At 55.4% G+C, this 27821-nt stretch overlaps 1 protein-coding gene and 2 long non-coding RNA genes across 6 annotated transcripts; 1 reads left to right on the top strand and 2 right to left on the bottom strand.

Moving 5' to 3' along the window:
• Positions 1–205: 205 nt before the first annotated feature.
• ODF2 (outer dense fiber of sperm tails 2) lies at positions 206–26699 on the top strand. The gene is made up of 21 exons (XM_087823055.1): positions 206–369; positions 3171–3261; positions 4118–4234; positions 4519–4644; positions 8846–9016; positions 9905–10065; positions 10680–10809; positions 11332–11463; positions 13599–13670; positions 14973–15044; positions 15161–15277; positions 15896–16081; positions 16515–16624; positions 18000–18135; positions 20135–20245; positions 20400–20504; positions 21351–21509; positions 22959–23059; positions 24468–24630; positions 25017–25142; positions 25754–26699. The coding sequence occupies exons 1-21, from the start codon at positions 206–208 to the stop codon at positions 25940–25942; spliced, it is 2739 nt and encodes a 912-aa protein (XP_087679181.1). The 3' UTR covers positions 25943–26699.
• LOC107543657 (uncharacterized) lies at positions 19533–21623 on the bottom strand. 3 transcript variants are annotated; one of them, XR_015715426.1, is made up of 4 exons: positions 21384–21617; positions 21096–21271; positions 20089–20449; positions 19533–19696 (listed from the first exon to the last, which is right to left on the bottom strand). It is a non-coding gene; the product is annotated as an uncharacterized LOC107543657 (long non-coding RNA). The 3 variants fall into 3 exon arrangements; XR_015715427.1 differs by lacking the exon at positions 19533–19696 and having other exon boundaries at positions 19947–20449; positions 21384–21454; positions 21565–21623; XR_001603838.2 differs by lacking the exon at positions 19533–19696 and having other exon boundaries at positions 19947–20449.
• On the bottom strand, positions 22680–27417 carry LOC107543656 (uncharacterized). Of its 2 annotated transcripts, none has more exons than XR_001603837.2 (3): positions 27042–27417; positions 25730–26901; positions 22680–25153 (listed from the first exon to the last, which is right to left on the bottom strand). It is a non-coding gene; the product is annotated as an uncharacterized LOC107543656 (long non-coding RNA). The 2 variants fall into 2 exon arrangements; XR_015715425.1 differs by having other exon boundaries at positions 25730–26815; positions 27042–27416.
• Between the last annotated feature and the right edge of the window lie 404 nt (positions 27418–27821).

Raw genomic sequence — 27821 nt, 5'->3', positions numbered from 1 at the left:
GCGCCTCGAGGGGGGGCGGCGGGCCGGGCGGCGGGGCCAGCCCCGGCCCGGCCGGCCGGCGGCGTCGCGCGTCTCCAGGGCGACGGCCCGCGCGGCCCGGAAGTGGGCGGGGCCTGCGGCGGGCGGGGCGGGGCGTCTCTGTGACGCCGGCGTCCGGGCCTGAATGGCGAAAGCCGAGAGGCTGTCCGGGGGTTTGAACTGGCCAATGGGCGAGCTCCCGACCGGGTGCCGGAAGAGGAGGCGGAAGCGGGGCGGAGCCGCCGTGGGAGCCGGACTACACCCGCCGCGGCGTCTCCATGGCACGGCCCTGGCCGCCGACTTCAACGACTTCATAAGGAGGCGATTCTGGGCGCAGCCGTGCCGCTCCTGGTGAGAGGCCGCCCGCGGGGCCCGCGCGCGTCCCCGAGCCCCGGGAGGCCGGCGGGGCGCGGCCCCGCTCCCGTCAGAACCGCCGCCCCGCCCCCCGGCGCGGGCCTCTCCTCCCGCTAACCGGCCGCCGCCGCCTCCGTCCTCACCTGGCGACGGCGGGGCTCGGCTCGCTCCTCTGCCGCCCGGCAGGGCTCGCCCCCTCTATGGGCAGAAGCCGGTCCCCTCCTGCCCGCTGGTGGGTGGCCGCCCCTCTCCCGCCGACGGAGACCGGCGGGCGTCGCCCCGGCCGCCCCGCGCTGCCCGGGCCGCGGCCGGCAGTTATCCGCCGGGGGCCCCGCTCCGCCCCCCGGCGCCCCCCCCCCCCGCTCCGGGGCCCGGCGCCCCTGCCCCCGGCGCCGCCGCCCTCCCGCCTCCAACGCGGCGGGTCCCGGGACCGGCCCCGCGGGAACGCCCCTTCTCCTAGGAGACTGTTGCCCCGGCCCCGCCGCGAACCCCCGCCCGCAGCGCCCTGCGCAGGTCGCGGTCCTGTGGGGCCCACTTGGGGCCCAGCGGTTGTCTCCCGCCCGCCCGCCGGCACCGCAGGTTTCCCTCCTCCCGGCCCCCGCCTCCTCGGGGTGCGGGCCGGGCGTGGGGGGCCGCCCCCTCCAGGCCCCGCACCCGCTCGCGCTCCCGCACCCGCACCGCTCGCCCACGGAGCCCGCCCGCGGCCCCCCGCGCAGGTCGCTCAGCCTCTCCTCTCTCCCCCACTTTGGCAGGACAGTTGCTGTGCGACTTGGACAGTAGAGAGGAGCGCCTCCCAAGTTTTCATCCAACTGCCACCCCCAAAGCTTCCACCCTCCTCCCCTCTGAGAGGACGTTTGATGCCCGGCCCCTGAGTCTCACTGACACGCCCCTCTGAGCCCCCCTGAGCTGAGCCTGCTGACCCCATTGCCCACCTTTGCGGCTTTGATGCCTAGTCATGTCTGCCTCATCCTCGGGCGGCTCCCCCAGGTACTGCCGACGCGGGGGGCGCCCCCGCCCAGGGCAGGGACAGGTGGTCAGGGCCCCCCGCCCCCTCGCCAGGCTCGCTGGAGGCAGCTTTTTTCAGCTTCTCTGTTCCGTGTGTTGAAAGTCAGGGCCGAGATCATTTGCAAATCATTTTTAAAGGGAAGGAGGAAAGACGGTGCCTGCACAGGGCCTCAGCTCTGACCCCCCCCCCCTCCATCCATCCCCCCCCCTTCCCAGTTGTCCCAGTTCCTGGTAGCAGAATAGGGTCACTGTTGTTGTCTCCGTGGAGGGCAAGGCTCAGATCCTTTTTGAAAAGAGCTCAGGTGTAAATAAATGACAGTGATGTCAGCAGGTGGTGGATATGGCGGTGGGCAAGGTGCTGATGGAACCCAAGTGGGTTGTGGGGAAGTCCTCCCTGGGGAGAGTTACCCAAATCTCCTGGCTTTCAGTGAACAGGACAGTTGTCAGCGAGGGGGCGGGAAACTGTATACTTGGATTTGATGTTCCAGGCCTTACTGATCAGTGGGGCTCAGTAAACATGTATTTTTTATCAAGGTGTGATGCAATACAGCAGAATGCATTCTAAAAGGCTCAAGAATTTTTATATTGCTTTTGAAAAAATATCTTCATTGATTTCGGAGAGGGCAAGGGAAGAAGGAGAGAGATAGAAACATCAATGACGAGAGAGTCGTCTTCGATCGGCTGCCTCCTTCACACCCCTGGCTGGGGATCCAACCGAGATCTCCTGGATCCTAGGTTGTAGTTCAACTGCTGAGCCACGCCCAGCTGGGCTTATATTGCATTTTTTTAAATAAGTTTTTTTTATTCATTTCAGAGAGAGGAAGGGAGAAGGGAGAGAGAGAGAAACATCGATCAGCTGCCTCCTGCACACCCCCTACCTACTGCGGATCGAGCAGCAACTTGGGGGCATGTGCCCTGACCGGGAATCATGGGTCAAGCTCAACCACTGAGCCACCCCGGCCAGGCTTTATATTGCTTTTCTATGTTGTATTATTTTGTCCAGGTATTTGTGAGGAGGGTGAAGTCATATTTGGGAGCTGTAGAGGCTGTCAGTGGGATGGATCAAATGAACTTTTCAAGCCCCTTCCCATCCTGTAATTCTTGGATATATTGCTGCCAAATTTTGAAGATTAAATGTTTGCTGCATTTGCAAATCTGGTGATAGGGCTGTTTATGTATAAGGAAGGTGAATTACACGTGGTATTAAAAAAAAAACACCTTAACGCAAAACAAACATAACCCTGCTTCTTACGGTCTTAAAAAGTAGCTAGTGGAATATTTTGGAAAATAGTCATTTTTCATCCTGTTAGTTGAATATTTCACCATAAATTTTATGAATTTGAGTCACAGGGACTTTGTTCCTGAGCTTCTCGCTCTGTCTTTCTGTGTCAGTCATTCACTGAGCATTTCTCCGGAGCCACCTCCGCTCGGGTCTCTGTCCTGGGCCCTTTCTCCTTGGCCAAACTAGCACCCCGGCTGGTGCTCATGTGCTGCCTGTTTTTTGTCACCTGACAGGGTGACAGCTGAGCTTTTCAGCAAAAGGTCACAATACGTGTGATGAGGTGGCAGGTTAAAAGGCCAGCCTTGGGCATGCCCGTCACTGCTGTTTCCATCCTGCTGCCGGGTGCACCATGCGTGCTCCGTGCTCATGTGAAGGGAGCCAAGTGATTCCAGACTGGCTGTACTAGCCGCCAACTTGTTACCCGCCATATGTAGCTTATAACTTCGGGAGATCTAAGTGATAGAAGAACCCTAATTTTCTGCTCGTAATCTGGTTCTTGTGCCGGGTGCAGGTTTCCACCGTGTGGGAAGGACGGAGTAACAAGTCTTACGCAGAAAAAGGTCCTGAGGACAGCTTGTGGCGTACCCAGTGTTACTGTGACGGTAGGTGATGGGCGCACGGAGCAGCCCTGCCAAAAGCGCTTCTGCACACCTTTTCCAGGAGCTGCCCTACCTGCCCGCACCTCTGTAGCCTGGCACTTTGCCGGGTGCCTTCATGCACATTCTGCTGATCCATTGGGGGCTTTTTTTGCTTGTGGTAGGGCTGCCAGGTGTGAGGAGGTTGTCTTAATCCTTCCAGACAAGTCCCACGAGTCTTTAAAACAGATTGAAATAATAAAAACAATGACAGTGAACGAGGAAGTAAGATTGGGGAGGGGACAGGAGCTGATGGTGAGGGAGGGGTATTTTCCTCCCTTGTATTTTTTTAGACTCTAGACAACCTTTTCACCTTGGCAACTCCTCCAGCTCTGTTTCATCATCTCCTGCCTGCCTGCTGTCTGATTTACTTTGCACCCTAATTGTTTTGTGTGTTTGCTGTGCTGGCGCGTGTGTCCAGTGCAAATCACGGTGTAGAAGGACCCCTCTGCTTCCCGGCCGCGCTGCACTAAGCCCAAGGAAGAGCTCTGCGTTCCAGCAGGCTGGGGCAGAGTCCAGCTCCGAGGACCCTGGGGCCTGGGCTCGGGCTCTTTTTGTAGAACCTGCGAGTCTTGCCGACCCTTCTCTCGGTTGGACCTGGGTCTCCCTGGTGGTCTTCCGCTGGGATCTCTGCAGGAGCCTGCCGAATGGCACTGCCACCTTGGTGCCTGCCTGCCTGCCTGCATGCCAGTAGTTAGCCGCTGTCCTGCTCGCTTGTTGGCTAGGCTTGCAGTGGCCCCAGAGGCTGCGCGTTCTGTGTTTTATGCCCAGTTCACTCATCCACAGATCAACCTTTTTTGTGTTGTGTTCCTCGGCCTGCCAGAAGCGAACTATGAAGGACCGCTCTTCAACTCCCCCCTTACATGTTCATGTGGATGAGAACACCCCTGTCCACGTGCACATAAAAAAACTCCCGAAACCGTCAGCGACCAGCAGCCAGGTAGGGACATGCGAGTGGGGCGAGGTGCAGGCTGCGGAGCTGGAGCGGTTGTCGCCTCTCAGCTCAGCCTCCTTGCGCTCCCAATGCCGCAGGTTTGGCAGACGAATGCACTTGCTTTCGGAGGTCAGTTGCCTGGTTAGACGGTAGGCAGGGCCGTCATCTGGAAGTGGCAGCAGCATCCTTAGTCAGAAGAGGCTCCCTGTGCAGAGCTGGAGAGGGACCGTCGGAGCGATGCCGCAGCCAGCTGTGTGGGGCAGTGACCCTGGGTTTGTCCCTTTCCACAGAAATCTCATAAGCGCGGAATGAAAGGGGACACCGTGAATGTGCGGCGGAGTGTCCGGGTGAAAACCAAGGTACCTTGGATGCCCCCTGGAAAATCATCTGCCCGGCATGTGGGATGCAAGTGGGAGGTAGGCTCACTCTCGTCCCGGCTCTCCTTCTCGGACTGGTCAGGGTCTGTTCAGCAGCCTCACACTTGGTGTGACTCAGGGTCGGCAGTAGCTGTTAGAGACATGCCCCAGTAGGTCCCGTGTACTGAGCCCTGAAGGTACGTGAGTCTTCTGGAGTCCTCACCACACGGAGACGGGGCAGGCCCTGCTCTCCTGGTGTACAGATGAGGAAGTTGAGGCACAGGCGAGGGCTCACAGAGCAGGTAGCAGAGCTGGAGTGCGTGCTCAAGGGGGTCTCGCTCTAGGAGCTGTACTCTGGGCCTCTCTGCCTTGTGTGTGGGGAGCCACACATCTTTTCCCATGTAACCGCGATGGTGTGTGGAGCCTAATTAGAGACACATTTATACACGTTTACACCAGAATGCACGTATCCAGAAGAGCGTTGCCTCCTTGGAGGTGGTCACCATAGGACCGTGCGCACATCCCACCATGTTCTCAGAGCCACTCTAGGAGTAACCTCCTGGGGCGTAAATGCCTTCAGATTTAGTTGTCGAGATGCCAAGAGAATGCTGTCTTTTAGCCACACCTCACCACGCTCTCCTGTCCATCCTCCTGGCAGTAGGCCATGGCACTTATGTCCATTGAGACTCATGCCAGGCTCCGCTGGGCACTGGGGCTGCACCTGCAGTGTGGCAGATGTGCCCTTTCAGGTCCATTGCAGTGAAAAAATTAAAATAATAAGACAAGGCCTTTGGTCACGTTTTAGACAAAGACCCCATTATTGGGACAGATAAAGAACTTGAGACTTCTTTGAGATGATGACATCTGACCTATTTCTAAAGATTCAGGTTTTTTCCCTGAAAGCTTATTACTCCTAAAATTAGAAATAAGTAAAAGTAATTATTCTAAAGTTTATAATCATGCTCATGGTTTTGACTCCCTGGTTTACCAGTTTGTCCCTAGGACATTGTTCTGGCAGTTTTGAGAGGATTATGAGACCGATTCACCTGCTCTGGAGGGAGCTGGGCAGCATCTATCTGTACATTGATTCTAGTTTTACGTTTAGGAACTTATCCTTAGAAAGTCACAGAAGAGTCCAGGGGTCTGTTATAAAGACGTTTGCTGCCGCACTATTTGTAATGGAGAAAAATTGGAAGCATCCTGGGTGTCAGTCAGGAGAGTGTTGCTTACATTGCGATGCATCCATACAGGGGGTGCCATGCGGCCATCCCAGAGGCAGAGGTAGTGCTCGTGCGTGATGAGTCACGCAGCCGTGCGGCACGGAGGGTTTGGCCCGCTTTGCCCGGAACGGCGCCTGTGCGTCCCCGCGTGGAGATGTTGGCATGTACATGGCAGTTCCCGTGAGGACGTGCACGAGTGTTGAGCAGGGATTACCCCTGGAGTGTGGGAGGCTTTAATGTTGTTTGTGGGGGTTTTTTTGGTGTACTTGGATTTCTTTATAACAAGCATACTATATTTTATAATTTGAAACGCTTTTCAAAAAAAAGTGAAGACTTGGTAGTTTTCAAAGTATATGGCAAAGTTATACTGCTGTGGAAATTGACTTCCTGTCCATGTGGGTTGCCAGGAACTACGATCTCCTCACTGTCCCTTCCAGTCCTGGGCCACAGAGCCCAGAAGTGGAGAGGCCCAGAGAGGCGACTTGTCACCTCAAACAGCAGCTGTCTTTCATGCTAGTTGGGCCAGCCCCTTTCCACTTTCCAGGGAGGCCCCCGCCTGGCCTTTTCCGTTATGGACGAGAGAGAAAAGGCCCTGGGAAGGGGAAGTTCATGCTGGAGCGGGACATGGGCCCCAGGAGCTGCTTTGTGTCTGTGGGGCTCCTAGTTAGATTGCTGAAAAACACTTCTGATAGATAAGGTTAGCTTTGGGAGAAAGAAGGTCTGGGTTTTTTCTCGATTATTATTAAATGATCTATTTCTATTATGGAAAATTGAAAATACAGAAAAATAGAAAATTACCTGTAATTCTGCTCTAATATGGCTCCTATTGAGTTTTGAAAACTTTTTGTTGAAAAGTACAGAAGGACACATCAGAAGTGTGTTGCCTGATGAATTTTTACAAAATATTTGTGTAACCTTGTCATTCAGCTCGAGAAACCTCCCCCTTCCCTAGAATCTCCCCTCTGGTCCTTTCCTGTCCCTTCCTCCCCCAAGGGTAGTTATTGTCCCAAAACTAATATTTTAGTACTTTTACCATACCGATGCAGAGTTTTTGTTTTTTGTTTTGTTTTCATTGATTTTAGAGAGAAAGGAAGGGGGAGAGAGAGAGGGAGAAACACCGATGTGTGAGAGAAACATCGATCTGTTGCCTCCCGCACGCACCCCAACCAGAGATCGAATGCGCAATCCAGGTACGTGCCCTGACCAGCAAGTGAACCGTAGCCCTCGGTGTGGGGACAACATGCCAGCCCCTGACCTGCCAGTCAGGGCTGCGGAGGGTTTTTTCTCCCTTTGGTCTGTCTTTTTTTTTTACTCTGATTGAAATGATATTGTCTGTATATTTTCCTGTTATCCTTTTAAATATTAAAAATTACTTTTTTCTTATAAAAGCAATGCATAGTTGTTGCTGATAAATTAGAAAATTCAAATTAAGGAAGAAAGTAAAAAACACCTATGACCCAACCACTCTGGAAAGACCCATGTCACTTGTAAATCTTCCTGATCTTTTCTTATGAAGAGACTTATTTTTTGTTTTTGTAACAATGGGATCCTATTTTAGTTGTACAACAACTTTTTTTTTTTTAATGGATAAAGGGGGTGCAGGAATGTGCCCAACAGTGCACAGTGAGAGCGTGTGTGTGTGTGCATGTACACTCCAGGCTGTGCTTTTTTTAAATTTTAAATTTTTTTATTTCAGAGAGAGGAAGGGAGAGGGAGAGAGAGACAGAAACATCAGTGATGAGAGTCACCCCTCGTTGCCTCCTGCACGCCCCCTTCTGGGGATCAGCCCGCAACCCGGGCATGTGCCCTGACCGGGAATGGAACCATGACCTGGTCCCCAGGTCCACGCTAAGCTGCTGAGCCACGCCGGCTGGCAAAACATCCTTTTCCTAAAAACATACTTTATGTTTTCATTGCATGTTGTACTTTTTTTTAGTTTTTTTTTTTTTAATGTTTTTATTGATTTGAGAGTGAGAGGAAGGGAGAGGGAGAGAAACATCAGTTGGTCGCCTCCTGTGATCAGGGATCGAACCCATAACCTGGGCATGTGTCCTGACTGGGAACTGAGCCAGCGGCCTTTTGGCGAGCAGGACAGCACTCAGCCGACCGAGCCCCCGCCAGGGCGCAGGTTATCTTTCTCAGGCAGCATTCCATTACCTGCATATTTGTAGTGTTAGGTATTTAGTCAATACTGCCTGTCCTACATTTAGCTATAGCTTTGCCTCAAATTTAAATACTGACTCATTTTCTTGATAAATCCCTAGAATCACGAACCAAAGGCACATGCATTTTTCAAATTGTACCCTGTGAGTCCTGCTTGTTTGATATAACAGCTACACCTGGTTGTACACTTGTCCCCTGATAGCCGTCCTGTTTCCCTGGAAATGGCCCAGGAAGTCAGCCAGCGGCGGCTAGAGGAGCACAGAGCTGCACAGATAGCGAGAAGCAGCAGCTGTTAGTGCATCAGCGTAAACTCACAGGATCAGTCGAGTTCAGTTTGTCAGAACCCGAGGAACCCACACTGAGTTAGTCACTGCCTTTCTAGTAACATTTTTCTACACAACCAAGGTAACAAGTTACTCCTAGAAACATTATTTCTTAATATCGTACGATATTTTATGAGTATTCAGATTTCCTCACTTGTCCTTAAAATGCCTTTTATAGAAGACGTGTTACCTTTCTCACCCCCTGCCACCAGGCACTCACATTCATTGAAAAGCTGTGGGCATATGTCACCTCCACCCCAGGTACATGCAAACCTCTCTTGCCTGAAACTTTTGCCAGCTTTAGGAATTACTATTCTTGCCATTTTTGTTATATTCTTTATTTTAAACACTATCTCTGTGTTAGAAAATCTTCAAGAACATTTAAACAAGGGCAGGTGACACTCCATCAAGTGGGTGCGGCGTGCTCTTCCTCCCGGGGCCCAGCGGGTGGCCCTTGAGCAGCTGTGGTTCTTCCTGCCTCCGGTGGACGGCCAGGTGGAGCTGACGGCTCGGCTTCGCCTCACGAGGGCCCGTGTTCTCCCTCCTCTGCCTCAGACCCCACCTCACTGCCTGGAGATCACGCCACCATCCTCCGAGAAGCTGGTCTCAGTGATGCGGTTAAGTGACCTCTCAACAGAAGATGACGACTCGGGTCACTGTAAGATGAACCGTTATGATAAGAAGATTGACAGTCTAATGAATGCAGTTGGTTGTCTCAAATCTGAGGTGAGGGATGTGGCCGGCTGGGACAGCTGGTGCCCTGGGGGGTGTGGGACGGCCCAGGTCCCTTCCTGGTGGGCACTTCCTCCCGGCTTCCCCGCTGCAGGCCTCCCACCCTTCTCAGCAGGCTGCCCAGAACTTGGGATGCCCCTGGACAAGTAGCTGGGGCACCTCAGGATCCCTCTCCATGGAGCACTTAGGCCCTCCGGGTGCCTGCTGCTCTAGATGGGTGGCCTGTTTGTATCTTTTACAATACAGTAGTAAATGGACCTGGTAGTAGTATTGGCTCCATTTTGAAAATGAAGTAATTGAGACACTGGGGCCTCTGTTTCCATTTTACACAAAAGGTTTTTTAAAAATCTTAAGAGATGAAGGAAGTTTGCCCTCAGTTGCTGGACTGTGTCGTTGGGCGGGATGTGGCAGTGGGATTGGAAACGCCCTGGAAGACCACGGCCCCCAGCTACAGAGCTGGCGTTGTTGGCGTGACGTCCAGGTTGGCTGCTAGTGTGGCCTGTGTCTTTAACCCTGCGCCCCGCGCTCGGGGCCTCGGTCCCTCCCGGAGAACCTGGGCCGGCTGCCTGGCAACAGCCCCTCCTTCCGCCGAGGCCACAGCGCGGGGCCTGCCTGTCCCACCTGTCCTCCAGGTGACCCACGGTTTGTATCCTGGCCTTGTCCCCGCCAGCCACTCGCTCACTGTGCTGTTTCCTCAGTGGTGAGGAAGTGAGGGGCAGAATCTTCCCCGAGCCTGACAGTAACGGGTTTCACCCCGACGCCACGCGCCCATGCGGCTCTCTCTCGGAGGTGCCCATAGTTTGGCCCAAAGCAGCGGGCCTCGCGCCGCGGCGGGCGGGGGGGACGCCGCCCCTCAGCGCCCCTGCCCGCGCCCTCGCACAGGTCAAGATGCAGAAGGGGGAGCGCCAGATGGCCAAGAGGTTCCTGGAGGAGCGGAAGGAGGAGCTGGAGGAGGTGGCGCACGAGCTGGCCGAGACGGAGCACGAGAACACGGTGCTGAGGCACAACATCGAGCGCATCAAGGAGGAGAAGGACTTCACCCTGTGAGTGCCCTGCCCTGCCCTGCCCTGCCCGCGGGCACCCCGAGTGGCCGTCGGACGCCCTTCTGGAAAAGGCGACATTTAAGGGGGTCCGGAAGGTGGCTGGGCGTCGGGCAGGTGCACGTGGGGCACGTGTTGTGTGGGGGCCCATTTCTTGTTGACTGAGACCCCGAAAGCAGGCCAGAGAGGAGGGTGGGTGGGCGGAGGGCAGGGTGCCATGGAGCTGGGCAGGGGCCGGCGCAGCTGCACGTTGAGGAGCCTGCCTTGAGGCAGTGGGGAGCCCTGGGAGGGTCCTCAGAGCAGGGCGTGGTGTGCCCGGCCTTGGCCTCCGTGTGGACAGTGAGTGGGAGGGCTCAGAAGCTGGTCTGACAACGGTCGGGCAGCGAGGGCAGTGGCCAGGGGCAGGACGAGCAGGGCTATGGGTGGCAGGATGTGACCTGTGTGTACGTCCTGCTCGGTGCCCAGGGGCCTCTCCAGAAGGCCGCTCTGGCCAGAGGGTCCTCCCCTCCCCTCCCCTCCCCCACCGCTCCCTGGCCAGGGCATTGTGAGGCGAGCCTCAGAGCTCCGGGCGGGCAGGGGCCTGAGAGGCCTCAGAGGCCCTGTTCCTTCTGGCCCAGGCTTCAGAAGAAACACCTGCAGCAGGAGAAGGAGTGCCTCATGTCCAAGCTGGTGGAGGCCGAGATGGACGGGGCCGCCGCCGCCAAGCAGGTCATGGCCTTGAAGGACACCATCGGGAAGCTGAAGACGGTGGGTGCTGGGCAGTGCAGCCCAGCCCTGCGCTGGGCCGTCCCCCGGGGGGCAGCCACCAGCTGGGCGGGGGGCCTTTACGCAGTCATCAGGCTGACTTTATGACATCTCCAGGCCGGGGGAGGGCACCTTTCACTCCTGAGCCCCCACCCCCCACTATCAGGTACAGGGCCTGACCCTCAAGCATGACCCCTGGTGGGCAGGGCCTCTGAGGAGACCTCGCCATGGGTCTCCTGGGATCACTCCACCATCTGACTCCTGCCAGTACAGTATCAGCCACCAGGTGGTGTCCTCCTGCCGTGCTTCCTCCAGGAAGCCTGCCTTGGCTGCACTCGCCCACACTGAGCTCCCCAGCCCCACCCTTCCAGGTCCACCACCTCCAGGAAGCCTGTCCTCACCACCTGGCCCAGCTCTTCTTCCTGGGCTTCCTGGCACCAGCACCTCTGAGGTCTCCTTTGTGGCCTCCCCTGCCGGCTCCTCCCTTCTCTCCCTGACCGTGTGAGACTGCTTGCTGTCTTCCAGGAGAAACAAATGACCTGCACGGACATCAACACCCTGACGAGGCAGAAGGAACTTCTCCTGCAGAAGCTGAGCACATTCGAGGAGACCAACCGCACCCTCCGAGACCTGCTGAGGGAGCAGCACTGCAAAGAGGTGAGCGCCGCCCAGACCCACCGCAGGCGCTGGACTCGGCTGCACCCCCAGTGCACGCCCATCTCTGAGCGTGTCTTTCTCTGTGGAGAGGTAATACTCCTGGCGCCTGGCCTGAGGGCCATGGAAGGTTCCCAGCCATCCCATAGAGTGTTGGCACCTGGTAGACGGGAGGCTGGACCGGGCGGCGCGGGAGGGACCGGGAGTCAGGAGAAGGGCAGTGGGGGTCAGGGAGGGTTCAGCCTGTGCCGGGCTCTTGAGCAACATGGGGAGAGGACTAGACCCGAGCCTGGGGAAGCAGGAGGAGGACTCATGGCCAGTGGACACTAATTGTATGGGGTGCTTCGCTTTCGTAAAAGATGCTCTCTGAAACATATTCCGAAACGATTCCGAACAGACTGACAAATATAAACACCCATCTGCCTCTTTGGTTCTAACCTAGAGTCTCAAAATCCCTGTGCTGATGAAATGATGATGGTTTCCCGAGTTTAGTGTCTTTTTTGTCCCAATCTTGTCAACCTCTCTTGTTTTTATTTTTAAAAATATTTAAAACGAGTAATAATATGAGGTGTACCCACTGTCCAGCTTCCCAAACAAAACCCTGTCCACAGTTAAGTTAAATCCCTCGTGTCTCCTTTGGTGGTGACCCCTCATCTCCCTCCCCGCAGAGGGACCTTCATCTCGATTCTGATAGTTTTTATCACGTACGTGTGTCCCTAAGCAACATCTAGTATGGGCCTGTTTTCAAACTTGACGTAAATGGTATCACTCCACATATACTCTACTGAGTTGCTTTTTTCACTCAATATTTTTTTATGAGACTCATCTGCTTTTATCCTTTTGGCTTAAGGTAGTGAATTTTCATGGCTATCCCCCATCTCATGGCAGTACCACAGTTTAACTGTCTGCTGTCCTGATGGAGACCTGGTTTCGGATCTTCACTGTCACAAATAGTGTTATTTTGAGGACTCTGCGCTGTCCTGGTGGGCTTGAGGGTTTCTAGGATATATTTGTATGAATTTTACTAGTTATAGCAAAATTACTCTTACAATTGTGATAACTTTTGTTTCTAGCTCAGTGCTCTTGCGTGGGTGGTTTTTATTCTATTTTATTTTTAAAAAATATGTCTTTATTGATTTCAGAGAGAGGAAGGGAGGGGGAGAGAGAGAGAAAAACATCAATGATGAGAGTCATCTATGGGCTGCCTCCTGCACGTCCCGACTGGGGATCAAGCCCACAACCCGGGCCTGTGCCCTGACCGGGAATCAAAGCTCGATTGGCTGGATCAGGTCAATGCTCAACTGCTGAGCCACACCAGCTGGGCCTTTTTTTTTTAAAATATATTTTTGGGTGAGTGGTTTTTAGCACTCTGATGTGTGGCCGCAGAAATGCCCTGCAGAAAGCCTCCTCTTGCTGTCAACCCTAAAGAGAGACACTGTACATGCCCAGCGGTGCCCGTTGTGACTGCAAAACCTGGGACCAGCCTTACTGCCCAGGGTTTATGGGGAGAGTTAAGAAATGCAGTGGCCTATTAGGGACAGAGAACAGATGTGTGGTGGCTGGGGGGAGGGCAATAGAGACCGACTGCTTGACAGGGGCAGGCTTCCCTTTTGGGACGGTGCAGATGTCCTGGAGCTAGACAGGGAGGAGAGCACACTACTGTAAGTGTGCTGTGTGCCGCAGAACTTTACACTCGATAGTGAAGATGGCAAAGTTTGTAAGTGTTTTACTACAGTTTTAAAAAATTAATAATGAAATGTACCAAAAAACATTAAATTGTACATTTTAAAAGGGTAACGTGTATAGTATCTGAATTTATATCTCAATAAAACTTTGTTTAAAAACCAAGTTATAGCAGAAAAATACAGTATAACATATTGGTAAAATTACACGACTCCCTTCCTCTCCCCCAAGAGATAATATTTCTCCACGTGTGGATATGTGAATACACAGAGGAAGGGTGGGTGCGAGGGGTCCTGAGCTCTGTCAGTGTTCACCAAGTGTTTCGTAGTGGGAATAGAATTTGTTTTAGTGCTTTTGTAATCAGAAGTGTAATTTGGGAAAGGAAAGGATTAGGTAGAATGTAGCCACCGGGTTTACTGCTTACTGACTGGGCTTTTGCGCGGCCCTCCCGGCAGGATTCTGGAAGGCTGATGGAACAACAAGGAGCCCTTCTGAAACGGCTGGCAGAGGCCGACTCTGAGAAAGCGGTAGGTCAGGCCCCTGCCCACCCTGTGGGTGTCCTCCCACAGCTGCGGGTGCTGAACGGAGGCTGGAGGCTGCAGCCCTGCCCTGACATCCCTCCGGGCCTTAGTGTCACGATCTGTGAAATGGGCTGATGTCCCCGGTTTACCTGCTCTACTGGGCTTGTCCAGTTGATCAGTTGAGAGTTTGAGCCACCGAGCTGGACCCCAACATGAGAGATGGTGACAATGATGAAGGGTGTACCAGTCATCCTGTTCTGTCACCTGAATCTCCATATTTGTATTAAGGATTAAAAACCATCAAAAGCTATAGACTTTTTGACTCAACAGTTCCAATTGTAGGAATGCCTCTCAAGGCAGCATGTTTCAGCGTTTATTCCGTGGAATCCTAAGCTCCCCAAGATGTTAATGGGTGAATTTTGCTAGTTAAAACAAAATTATTCTCTTAAAATTATAATTACTGTTCTATTTTCAAAACAAAAGTGTGGAGTGATCCATGACCAGATTAATTTGGGAGACGACCAGCTGCCCTGAACAAACGGCTCAGCAGGTTTCTTAACCTCAGGACCTTGTGGAGCCTTCGATGTATTAGTGCCCCACGTGCTCCCCAAGGTTTGGCCCCCCGGCCCCCAGGGCCTCGCTGACCGTCTGAGAAGTTCAGCGGTAATGGTGATGAGGCCGAACCCTGCTTTCCTGGCACAAAAGACCTTGCCAGATTGTGACCCATCAGTAAACTGAAGCCTTAACCTGCTATTTCAGATGTTGGGAAGGTTTGGTCACCTTATGGGGAAGGTGGAGTGTTGGGTGCAGAACAAAGGAAGCATGTGGCTGCTTAACCTGAGTGAACAGTGTCACCTCTGGGCTGGGGTCATGGGGCTACTTAGCACTTCTGTGTGTTTTTCTGTTTTCCACAATTAGTGTTACTTTATCTTAAATTGCAAGATAAATGCGTGTTTATTGCCTTAAATTTTTTTTTTTTTTAAATATTTTTTTTTATTGATTTCACACAGAGAGGAAGGGAGAGGGGGAGAGAGAGATGGAAACATCAATGATGAGAGTCATTGACTGGCTGCCTCCTGCACGCCCCCCACGGGGGATGGAGCCCGCAACCCGGGCATGTGCCCCGACTGGGAACCGAACCTCGATCTCCTGGATCCCAGGTCGATGCTCAACCGCTGAGCCACACCCGGCCTGGCTATTGCCTTAAACATTAAATACAGATGTTAGGGGCTGCCCACCAGGGTCTCTCCTCTCTGGGCTGGGCCTCCCTGTCGTTCTCAGGGGCTCATGACTATGTGTTCTCTCCAGCGGCTGCTGTTACTGCTGCAGGACAAAGACAAGGAGGTGGAAGAGCTGCTCCAGGAAATACAGTGTGAGAAGGTACCGTCCCCGATGGCCGCTCCTCCCCGGCCTGCAGAGCACAGTGGGTGGAGGGCGCTCGGGCTAGAGACCGGGGTCCAGGTCCTGCCTCTAGAGCTTTCTCCCTCTCCCCAAAGGCTCAAGCCAAGACAGCATCGGAGCTCTCCAAGTCCATGGAGTCCATGCGCGGGCACTTGCAGGCACAGCTTCGGTGCAAAGAGGCAGAGAACAGTCGCCTGTGCATGCAGATCAAGGTGCCTGCAGGCCCACGCCGGGGAAGCCGGGGAAGCCGGGGAAGGTGGGGGCCGGGGCCTGGCCGAGGCCGCCACTCGCAGGGAGGCTTTGCCCCAAAGCATTGTGGGGCAGCTGCTGCCAAACCACTGGTGCTTCCCAGGCTCTGGGACAGTGGCCAGAGCAGTGGGCCTGGAGGTGTGGGGGTCTCTCAGGAGTGACTGGGTGGATGTTGTGCCCCGAGCCAATCACTTCATCCCGCAGGCCGTCAGTTCTCCTGACTCCCCATGGGGAGGAGGGACGGTCTCATACTGATTGCGTCTGTGAGCCAGGGGCCGCTGGGGTCACAGCTCTGCGGAGGGACCGAGGGATGTCTTGCTGTGCTGGGGGTGCAAGGGAAGTTTCCAGAAAAGTTCTAACTAAGACCTGATGGGTTCAGTGATTCAGAGACGTGCTGTGGCGAGTGGCGAGCTTGGGAAGGGCCCTCATCTCTGGTCTGTTAGGGGAGCCTTACGCCCCCCCAGTTTATGACCTGTTGTTTCTGCCTCTCCCCATTCCCTCTTTCACTGGTCTCCTCTCCCTCTCTCCCCTGAACTCTCTTGCCTTCCCCTGGTCTTTCTTGCCCGCCCCGCCCCTCCCAGAACCTGGAGCGCAGTGGGAACCAGCACAAGGCGGAAGTGGAGGCCATCATGGAGCAGCTGAAGGAACTGAAGCAGAAGGGAGACCGGGACAAGGAGTCTCTGAAGAAGGCCATCCGCGCCCAGAAGGAGCGAGCAGAGAAGAGCGAGGAATACGCCGAGCAGCTGCACGTGCAGCTTGCTGATAAGGTGGGCGAGCCGGGGGCCGGGGCGGCCAGGCGGGCGGGCAGCAGGCGGCTGAAGCGAGGCTGGTCGAGGTGGCTGGGGGGGTGAAGGCGGGAAAGCGGAGGGTGGCTGGCCAGTGGGGGAGGTAGAGGCGGCGTTAAATGGGCGAGAGGGTGGTGCTGCGTTGGGAGGCCGGCTGGAGGTGACCAGAGGGCCCCTGGGACAGTTGAGCCACTTCAGAATTGTGGGTCTGTGGTGGCGAAGGAGGGGCATACACCCGGGGTGCCCGTGATTGCTGGAAATCTAGACGCAACAGCTGGCCCCCCACTGTTCCTCTTGGTGCTTTCTAGAGAGGGGTGGCAGGAGTGAGGGGGTGGCGTCGCCCAGGGTCACCCACCCCCAGCTCCCTCAGCCTCAGCACTGACACCGGCTGATGGGCCGTTGTCCCGTTTCCCAGGATCTTTATGTTGCTGAAGCTTTATCCACTCTGGAATCCTGGAGGAGCCGCTACAACCAAGTTGTGAAAGACAAGGGGGACCTCGAGCTGGAAATTATCGTCCTGAATGAGTACGTCTGTGTTGGGAGAGGGCGGTGGCCGACTGGGGAAGTAGGTGTGCAGGTGGGAGGCGCCCGGGGCCTGCGGCAGACGCGGCACTCGCACGGCTGCCACCGTTGGCGCTCGCACGGCTGCCACGGTTTTGCTGACCAGTCAGTAGGTGAGGGCTGTGACCTGGGCGGAGGGCAAGAGTGGCCTGTGTACCCTCCAGAGACTGTTGAGACAGCCTCGGTGTCAGCTGTATGAGTGTGTTCAGTTCGCTGACAGGGACTGCTGAGCATCTGGGTGCCAGCCCATGTGAGGGCTACAGCAGTAAAAAGACAAATGCATTCTCTGCCCTCATGGAGGCCACAGTGTCCTCACATCCCGGGGGTGGGGCTGCAGAGCCCCGGATGCCCTGGGCTGAGCACAGGTCCGGGGACTCACTGCCTCCAGGTCAGAGGTCTTCCCGAGGAAGTGTCTTTTGCTGTATTCAACTCAACTTAGCAAACAGATCCTGAGAACCTGCTGTGTGCCAGGCCCCGTGCCGTGGTGCTGCCCTGGGGAAGTTCTCCACCTAATGGGAGGAAACAGATAATTAAGATAGAAGGATAAGCCCTGGCCAGAGTGGCTCAGGGTTGAGCGTTGACTGTGCACCAGGAGGTCACCAGTTCGAGCCCAGTCGGCACACTCCCCGGGTTGCGGGCTTGACCCCTGGGAGAGGGCATGCAGGAGGCAGCTGGCGGTGAGGGTTACAGCAGCGTGCGCGTGGGGAGCATCCGTGAGCGCCAGTGCCCCTCAGCCGTGGGGTCCGCCCTGGGATGACTGCTCTGTCAAGTGAAGGAGAAGGGCGTGAAGGCAGGCGGGCAGCCGGCTGCCGAGCTGACTCCTTTCCCTCTGTTTCGCATACATTCATTGCCGGTCCTGCCTGAACTGGGGGAGTGCTCGTACACGTGAACATGTCATGGCACCTGTCTTGCCTGGGAGACACTGAGTCCCAGTGTGATAGGTGCCTGAGGGAGAGGCCTGCCTGGGGTGTGGTATCCCTGACCACCCAGCCTGGAGTTCTGTCCTCACTTCAAGATTGGCTGAGAGACAGATCCAGGGGTGCTGTGGGGAGCGGGACCAGGGTTGAGTGTCTGGGCCTATGGGGAATGCTTTTAGAAGGGTTGGGGTGGGAGACACATCTCAAGGGTTATCTGAGGTGGGATACACGGGGATGCCACCCGCAGCAATGCCAGGGCAAGACAAGCAGCTCCTTCTCAGGGTGGAGACTGTGGGGCAGGCAGTGGCCAAGAGGCGGGACACGGCCTGGGCAGGAACACTTGACCCCACTGCACCAAGCGACCGGGCTCCCCAGAACCTGTCATTGATTCTCCCGTCTGCTTTCCCTTTGTGACCTTGTAGCCGAGTGACGGATCTCGTAAACCAACAGCAGACCCTGGAGGAGAAGATGCGGGAAGACCGGGACAGCCTGGTGGAGAGACTGCACCGGCAAACGGCCGAGTATTCCGCGTTCAAGCTGGAGAACGAAAGGTTGAAGGTCTGTACCGAGCCGGACAGGCGGGGGCAGCAGAGGCTGGCGGCTGGGCCTTCCTGGTTGGGCCTGGCGGTGACCATGCGGGTCGGGGGCGTCAGGGCCTGGAGCGAGCAGAGCGGCTAAGAAGCTCGGGTCGGAGAGGCCCAGGTTTAATGCTGCCTCTGCCTCCTACTAGCTATGGGGCCTGGGTGAGACGTCTCACCCTTTGTTGCTGCAGTTTCTTTTTTTTTCTTTTCTAAGTTTAAATGTATTGATTTTAGACAGAGGAAGGGGGAGAGAGAGAGAGAAACATGGGTTTGTTGCTCCACTTATTTATGCATCACTGGTTGATTCTTGTGTGTGCCCTGACCGGGGACCGAACCTGCACCTTGGTGTATGGGGACAACGCTCTAACCCACTGAGCCACCCAGCTGGGCCCTGGAGCTCTAGCTCTTAACCCCACACTCTACCCTCCTGTCATCCGGGGCGAGAGGCGCCTGGACAGGGGTTGACATTTCAGAGCCAGGTTTCATCTTGGTTTTCAGTTGATCTGGGCAGGTTAACTGAAATATCTAGGTTTATTATTAATAAATTAATATCCAGGTTTATTATTTTACTGATATTTTGTTTGTTAAGTAAGATTGATTTTAAGTACAATGTACAAAAATGAGTACACTTTGTCCATCCGACACCCTGATTGAACCTCACTAGCATCCTAGTGACATCGCCTGGTCACAAACGTCCCCTGCAAAAGGTGACCGTCCTCCTGATTTCTGTCGTCACAGATCAGTGTGCCTGTTTTGAACTCTGCCCAGCTTTTACTTGGTGTTACGTCTGTGGAAGTTGTCCATGCTGCGTGTGGCAGTTTGTTTTTTCCCAATGCTGCAGTGTGGCTGCACCGTAATATGTGTATCTGTTCTCCTGGGGATGGACATTTGGGTTGTAGAGCATCTTAGGCCCTCTTGTGAGCATGGTTAGTATATTTTTACAGGTTTTATACCTTGAAGTGGTCGCCTGGTGGTGTGCGTAAGTTCAGCTTTGGCAGATGTTACCATGCAGTGAAGTAGTTGTGCAGACTTACACTCCCACTGGGGCACGTGAGTTCCCAGTTGCTCCATGTCTCCTCGTCAACACTTGGCACTGTCAGACTTTTCACTTTAGCCACTCTGGTGGGAGTGTGGTAAAGACAGCCCCCAGGTTAGCTGGGTTAGTTACAGGATGATGTAACACGTAGGGCAGTGCAGTGTGGCCATTCAGTGGTGGTCGTAGACGTGCATTTTCTAAGATGTAATTACAGAGGTAAAATGTGCTCATAGTACAAATGTAAAGCATCAGGGAAACGTGATATAGCAGTGAGGTCTGTTAGCTGTGGGTGTGTATTTTTCCAGTGGCCCCCCCCCCCCCCCACGAACATGCACATTCAGACACACACCACTCGCCCATTACTCTGCAGCCCGCTTGCCTCATTCAGCAGCATTTCACGACGGCTTTGTAGGTCGGTTTTGGTGTTTCCTAAAGCTTTCTCTCGTCTGAGTGACTGCTTATTACTTTATTGTCTTGAGACACGTGATTTGTTTTGTCCCATCTGCTGAGGTGAGTGTTTGGGTGGCAGGAGGACATCACTGACCTTAGAAGTGGTTCATAGCAGTTGTTGATAGAGTGCGTTGCAAAGCAGTGAGTGTGGCACAGGGCCCATTCTTGTTGAAAAACAGGACTGCCCCCCCCCCAATAGGGCCGCAAGCCAGGGTGTCATGCATCCTGATTCGTTTCTCTTGGTCCTCTCTCCATTTCACTGACCGATCACTATTGCTTTTGTAATGAGGACAAGAGTCCCGTATTTGTGTCTGTCGTCACTTGAGTTGGTCCTGTTGGGAGTCCTGTCTGGTGCCTCTCTAACAGAACCACTGGTGTGGGTTTCAGTAGCTGGGGCTTCCCTTTGCTGGCCCCGTGGAGCAGGAACTGGGGTGGGACACTCACCTGTTCCGGAACCTTCCTGATGGTCACTCACGGGCCCCTGCTCTAGGCTAGCTTCGCTCCCATGGAGGACAAGCTCAATCAGGCACACCTCGAGGTCCAGCAGCTGAAGGCGTCGGTTAAGAATTACGAGGGGATGATTGACAACTACAAGAGTCAGGTAGGCCCCTCGGGTGCCCCTGCCCCACCAGGCGGCACCTCTCAGCAGGCCGGGATGAGCCACGGGGCCTTTCCTGGGAGGGTTGGGGAGGGGCAGATATTTTTCACCAGAACTCGGCTCTGCCCCAGACGCCTCATGCTGTGTTGGTCCCCAGGTGATGAAGACCAGACTGGAGGCCGACGAAGTCGCAGCGCAGCTCGAACGCTGTGACAAAGAGAACAAGATCCTCAAAGACGAGATGAACAAAGAGATCGAAGCGGTACTGCGCCGCCCTGCTTCTCCCCGCCCGGTTTTCCTTTGCCCTTGGCCCTCCCTCGTGTGCTCCAAAGGTGGACAGGTTTTCTCAGTGCTGGGCTGGTCCTCTGCGGCCCACCTGCTCCCTCCTTTCTCTCGCCTCTTCTCGCTTGTGCCTCTTTATCTCCTCCCTCCTGGTTTTTTCTTTCTCCCATTTCCTTAAGAAAAAAATCTCTCCTGCTTGGAGCATCCCGGTGGATTCGAGTCCACTAGATAGGCCATGTCTTAGGCATGCCTGTTTCGTTCTGTGTGGTGCCTTTGTTTTGTGCCATCCAAAAAATGTGCCTCCCATCCTGTCCCCAAGGAGCCTTGTTGGAGAGATGGCCTGACTGTCTGGAAGCAAAGGGAATTGTTTTCATAGCAGCCTAGGAGATGGGCTGAGTCCAGGCTCAGCCACTGGTTTGTTCCATAACCTCGGGCAGGTTGATGCCCTTCTCCAGCCCTCAGTCTCCTTGTTAATGCAAGGGGGGGGCTAGGAGCAGTCAGCTCTTCCCTTCCTCCGACCTGCAGCTCTGTGGTTGCCTTCCTAGGGGCTGGGGAGTTAGACTACACTCACCTTGGCTCTGGCTGAGTGACTGTGGGCAATGAGCCTTTGATTCTTAGTGTCCTTATATAGGGAAGACAGCGCCTACTGTACAGGTTGTATGAATTCAGCGAGTATTTGGAGAGCCCTTAGCACAATGCCTGGGTCCTGGTGGTCTCATTCCATGCTGACTGGGCACCCTCAGGGGCCTGTGGGAGGGCGGGAGCATTTTTTCCCCCTTCAGCAGCTGGGCCCTTCCCGACTGTGGGCTTTTCCCACCCCCTCCAGGCGCGTCGGCAGTTCCAGTCCCAGCTGGCTGACCTGCAGCAGCTGCCCGACATCCTCAAGATCACGGAGGCCAAGCTGGCAGAGTGCCAGGACCAGCTGCAGGGCTACGAGAGGAAGAACATCGACCTCACAGCCATCATTTCCGACCTGCGCAGCCGGGTAAGGGACTGGCAGAAAGGGTCCCACGAACTGGTCCGAGCAGGGGCCCGCTTACCACGATGAGCTGCACGCCCCCCGAGGGAGGACCACTTCCTTTTTCTTGGCTGCCGTTTCTGAAAGGAGTGAGCTATCATCAATGCTGTGAAATAAAGTCTGGTGTGCCAAATGCCGTGTTTGCACAGAGTGATTCTAGTCTAGGAGCCGCCGCTCACTGGAGCTGCTGGGCCCTCTGCTGCCGCCCCGCCCCCGGTGCGCCAAGTCCGCCTGCCTGTGCCCTCTGCCCTGCCGCTGTCCTCAGCCCTGCACCCAGGCGCACGCCATAGGTGGTTTTTTCTTGCTATTCTCTTGCTTTAGCTGCCTGCTCTACTCTGCAGAGCCATCGCCTGAGATTCTGTCCCAAAGGAGGGCCCCCTTCTTTCCAAGCAGTCCGCCTCTGGGTCCCTGGAACCAGGCCTACAGTGCCTAAGAAATTACATGCCTCTCAGCTGCAGGGTGACCTTGGGGGAGGCCCTTCCCCTCTCCTGACCTGCTTCTTTGTAGTAATGATAAAAGCAGCTTCTGTTTTTTAAAAATATATGTCTTTATTGATTTCAGACAATGGGAGAGGGAGAGAGACACATCAATGATGAGAGAGTCTTGGATCGGCTGCCTCCTGCATGCCCCCCACTGGGGATGGAGCTGCAACCTGGGCCTGTGCCCTGATCAGAATCGAACCGCAATCTCCTAGATCCTAAGTCAATGCTCAATCGCTGAGCCACGCTGGCTGAGGAGCTACCATTTTTTGAGCAGATGCTCTGTGCTCCACCATTCTCCCACTTACTTCCCCCAGGAACTCTGTGGGGTGTACCATTTCTGTTTTACAGAAAGCAACCCGGGGCACAGAGGGGAAAGGAATTTCCTGAGGTCACAGAGCTGATACTTAGTCCTCAGGGATTGGAACCCAACCAGCTGTCGGGCTCCGGAGCCCATGTCCCCATTTTTCTTCAGTCTCCTGCCTTCTCTTGAACCTGAGCATCTCAGGGCCTTGCAAGCCCAGATACTGAGGCCTCTGTGTAGAGCATCCCTCTGCATAACTGCCAGCTTTCCTGCTGCCTGGCCCGCACTTGTCCCCAGTTAAGGGGTGAACAAAATCAGCAGCACCTGCAAAGTCCTTGGTAAAAAGCTCACCGGTGCGCTGTGCGGGCCTGCCACCTGCTTCTGCCTGCTTGCGTCTGCCCTGGATCCCGCCGAGTGGCCTCTCCCGATGAAGCAAGCGTCCTCGTGGTTCTTCAGGATGAAATCGCTCTCCTCGGTGCCACGGTCCTGGGGCTGGGCCTAACTTGTCCCTGCTCTCTCTCTCTCCAGGTTGTGCGCTGCCTCCCTCCTGGGTGTGGATCACAGGTCGCAGGGAGAAGGGAGGGCCTTGCCAGCAGTTCTTTGGTAAACCAGCCTGTGTTCCTGTCATTTTAGATCGAGCATCAGGGGGACAAGCTGGAGATGGCAAGAGAGAAACACCAGGCTTCCCAGAAGGAAAATAAACAGCTGAGTCTGAAGGTGGATGAACTGGAGAGGTTAGAGGCACCTGGTCCCATCTCTGTTCTCTTCGTAGGACCTGAGACTTTCAGCCACTTAGGTGCTCTGGGCTCAGTGTGTGGAAGCGTTTGAGGGACTCGAGGCCCGGAAGGTACTAGGCAGACCTCAGAGCTGCTCTCTGCGCAGGGGTAAGGGTCGTGGGAGAGAGCAAGGTGGTCTCCGGCCAGGGGTGGCGCTCCAGAGCAGCGTGGGCGACGCAGACCCCCCGAAGGCGCCGCGTGTCAGGCAGGCCCGCACTGTCCAAGCAAACCTGCAGGGCCCGGACGGCCCGGGGGCGGAGGGCATCTCCTCCCCGTCCTGCGCTGTGTTCATCGTCCTTCCCGAGACCGTTCTCGTTACTCACGGCCTGTTGGAGGCACTCAGAGGTGAAGAAGCCCGGGCCTTGGGTCCTGCTATGTAATCACTGTGAGTCTCTGATTGCTGATCTTGAGAAAGAGAGCAAGGCGGGGAAAGTAGTGCAGCTCACGGGGTTACTGCAAGTCCTCCAGGTCCTCTCCAAAGAGCTCCGCACACTTCCTGGCATGCAGAAATGTCCAGGACAGGTGGTGTGTAGTTGGTCTTATCCCAATTTAAATGGGAGGAAACTGACCTCGGGGAGAGGTTGAGCGACGTGCCCAAGGTCACACAGCTGGTACCTGGCGAGGCTGCAGCTTAGCCCCCCTGACATCCTGCAGCTTCTAGCATCTGTAAAGGCAAGGCCAGAGCCTCCGTTTCGCAATGAAGGGCGCAGGCCCTAGGAGGCTCTGCATCAGCATGCAGCCCACCGGTGGGCAGCCTGCAGTTGGGAACTTGAACAGGGAGTCGCCTGGGCTCCGCCTCTGCTCTGCTCTGCTGGTCTCGAACGTGCGGCTGGACTCAGCAGGACCTGCAGAGGCCCTCAAAGTGGAACATGGTCCAGGAGTGCAGTGGGGACTGTGCCCGCACCTGAACATGGTCACTGCTGCTCCAGGGCTGGCCACACGAGATGCTGAGTGGTCCAGCCAGAGTCCCTTTGCTGAAGGAGGCGGCAGGGAATGCAAGGTGTTGAGGGTATGGGTCTTGGTGAAGGCCAATGACTTCCGGTCTCTGAGGCTGAGTCTCTTCACCTATAAATGGGAGACAGAACCCACCTTCCTGAGCAGCCCGTTGCCGTGTGGCACATGACATGCACACTTGGCACAGCCTGCAGTCCGCCTCTGCGCTCCCCACTCTGTACAGTTCTCCAACCAGCTGCTCCGGTTGCAGTTCCTTGCCGCCGGCTGACCCGCAGATTCCTTTGGTTTATTCCAGTGGCTCCTCGGAGGTTCCCTGCGTGGAAAGAGCCCTGGTCCGGGTGGCTGGCAGCCCCCGGCAGGCTGGAACAGGACAGGTGGGATGAGCAGGATCTGACCGAGTGCTTTCACCTAGGAAACTGGAGGCGACCGGAGCCCAGAACATCGAGTTCCTGCAGGTGATTGCCAAGAGGGAGGAGGCAATCCACCAGTCCCAGCTGCGGCTGGAGGAGAAAACACGGGAATGCGGGACCCTGGCGAGGCAGCTGGAGAGCGCCATTGAAGATGCGAGGAGGCAGGTCAGTCTCCATTCCACCACTCACTAGCCCTGTGGCCTCGGGCAAATCACCTAACCTCTCTGAGCCTATTTGCCCATCTGATAAGAACTCACCGTAAGGATCCAATGAGCGATCCTTGCAAGGGACTTGGCACTCGGCTCATGGCCACTCATTTAATTGTTGCCTGCATGGGACGGGTTTGCCACGTCTCAGATAGTGACTCATGGGGTGTTGGGAAAGGGCAGGTAAAGAGGGCTACTGATGTCGTCCCCACAGTTAGCTCCCGCCCAGAGGCTCCAAAGAACCCTCCGTGCTGACGTGCAAGTGCGGTGCTGGAGACCAGATAGGGGAGTGGTCCGGGCGTCCCCCGGCAGGTTGGCAGCCCCACCTCTGTTCCTCCTGGGCAGGTGGAGCAAACCAAGGAGCACGCCGTCACCAAGGAGCGCGCAGCCCAGAACAAGATCCTGGACCTGGAGACGCAGCTGAGCAGGACCAAGGCTGAGCTCAGCCAGCTGCGGCGGAGCCGTGATGACGTGAGTCGGGCCTGAGCGCAGGGCGGGAGAGAGGGGAGTAGATTGAGATTCTGGCTTCCTGAGGCCTGCAGGGCAAGGGGTTTTGTTGTTTTATGAACATGACACGGTTTAATTTTTCTCGAGTCATTTTCTCATCCCTGAAGGATATCCCAGGCAGATCCTTTTTTAAAAAAATTAACGGGGTTTGGCCCTGGCCAGTTTGGCTCAGTGGTTAGAGCATCCACCTGAGGACTGAAGGGTCCCGGGTTTGATTCTGGCCGAGGGCATGTACCTTGGTTGCAGGCTCCATCCTCGCATGTGGGAGGCAACCAATTGATGTCTTCCCCCCCCCTTCCACTCTCTGAAAAGCAATGGGAAAAATATCCTCAGGTGTGGATTCACAAATAACCGAAAATTAACGGCTTTGATAAGAAATCATTTACGTACCCGGCAACTCACTTTTATACAAACTTAAGTTGTATAATTCAGTGTTTTGAGTCTATTCAGAGAGTTGTGCAATCATCGTCAAAACCTAAGTTTAGGACATTTTCAGAAAGAAACCCTATACCCATTATCGGTCGCGCCCCGGCAGCCCAATAGTCTCTCACCCGGTCCTCTGCTTCTCCTCTTAGGCTGACCGCCGCTACCAGAGCCGCCTGCAAGACCTGAAGGACCGCCTGGAGCAATCGGAGAGCACCAACCGCAGCATGCAGAACTATGTCCAGTTCCTCAAGTCGTCCTACGCCAACGTGTTTGGGGACAGTCCTTACACCACCTACCTGACCAGCTCTCCCGTCCGCTCCAGATCGCCTCCGGCCTGAGGCCGGGGTCTTGGGCCACGAGCCCCGATTGATGCCCTGGGAACTGACGTGTTGCCAGGCCGTACCTGGAAAGCCTGTTGGTTTCCTCTCCCCCAGGGAGGAAGTGTGTTCAGGATCTTGTCCTTAGCTACTGGCTCCACGACAGTCCCTGGTGCAGCGGGGAATGAGCAGGAGCCACTTAGTTCTCTTTGGGTTCTCAGTTACCCTGCCAGGGCGTAAATCTGCTTCTACAAGGTAGAAGTGAGATTTTAACACGCGACTTTGCTCGTGCCTTTCCGGAGTGTCTGGACTGGACTTTCCCCTCCAGTCCCCTTACAGCCCTCTTTCTAGAAATATCTTTCAGAATCCTTGGACCTGGTCCAGTAGAGGCCCTCCCCACCTCCTGGGCTGGGGCGTGTTCACTTCCTTTTATTTCACGGGTGCAGTGTTCTCCCCAAGCCCCGTGGAAACCTCTCCTAACCGAGTCTCCTTGAGGCCACTTGCCCCACACTTCACAGTAGACAGTCAAGGCTCACGTCCAGTTGGCCTCTTAGGAGTGTCATCCCATGATCGTCGATTTTTGCTTCTATTTGCCGGGTTTGTATCTCTGGGACACGCTTATCCTTGAAATATTTGGTTTGTTTTACAAAAAGCTTTTATATAAGTCAATATTTTTAAGACTCCACGGATAATTTTGTTTACCCACCCCCCTCCCTCTTCTAAAAATGGTTGAGTGAAATGCTGCACAGGAGCCAGTAAAAATTTTTAAAGTACTTGGTGCCTGGAACACAAGGCTTTTCATTTCGTCTTGGCCCAGATGGTGTCTCCTTCCTGTGTGTGTCCTGTGAGAAGGTGGGAGGTGTTGCTCATTGTTGGGGGCAGATCGCTGTAGCCCTGAGGAAGAGGTGTGTCGGTTACTGTTTTTAAAACGTTCGTTGGTTTCTGAATGACGTATTGGCTATTTTGTTTTCACATTTTTCCTGCATTTAAAAGAACCACAGGTTTTTTTAATTGATCTTAGAGAGAGAGAAACATCTATCAGTTGCCTCCCGCACCTCCCCGCCCTGGGATGGAACCCGCAACTTGGGTGTGTGCTCTTACCAGGAACTGAACCCCTCACCTTTTGGGGTACAGGACAACACTCCAGCTGCCTGAGCCACAGCGGCCAGGGCGGCAGGTTCTTTAGAGATGACAGGTGAGGTCCTGTGCTGACCCTCCACCTGTCCGTTGGCCTGGCACTGGCCCTCTGGGTGACCTGCGTGTCCTGTCGGCCACTCTGACCCAAGCCCAAACTCCAGCACCGTCCCCCGGCCTCCAAGGCAGGCCGCCCGCGAAGGGGTCTGGATTTCATCACCAGAAAACGCCCTCCCCACCCCCAAATTTGGGAGACCTCTGTCGTTGGTTTTGCCAAGGAGGTTCTGAAAAAAACATGTACCCGCTACCACCCGAGGAAGCCAGGCCCGAGTTCACGCCCAGAACCCACGGGCCCGGCTTACGGGGCACGAAGGCCCGGGCCCCCTGCGCCCCAGGACCTGCCTCCCGCTGACCGCCGCGGCCCGGCCTTGACAGCGCTGGGGACCCCTCGGGGCCGCCTCCGTGAGGCCTTCCGACCCCAGACTGGCCCCTGAAACGAAAAGGGAGCTAAAGTTACAGCCCGACTCACAGCCGGCGCTATACTGACACGCTCCACAAGCCGTGACGTTCACCCTTTTATTTCTTAAACTACATCTTTATTGGTTTCAGCGAGGGAGGGAGAGAACACCCAGGATGAGTCTCGGATGGGCGGCCCTGCTGGGGTCGGGCGCACCCCGGTCTCGGGGGTGACGCGGCGCCGGCCCGCCCTTTACTTTCGACCCCGTCTCTGCCGGTCCCGGAGGGAGGGGTGGGCACAGTGACGGGT

This window comes from Miniopterus natalensis, chromosome 12 (genome assembly GCF_054644295.1).
Source record: "Miniopterus natalensis isolate mMinNat1 chromosome 12, mMinNat1.hap1, whole genome shotgun sequence".
Lineage (NCBI taxonomy): Eukaryota > Metazoa > Chordata > Mammalia > Chiroptera > Miniopteridae > Miniopterus > Miniopterus natalensis.
Note: the sequence above shows the minus strand (reverse complement) of the source record. Positions and strands in the feature narration are given on the sequence as shown.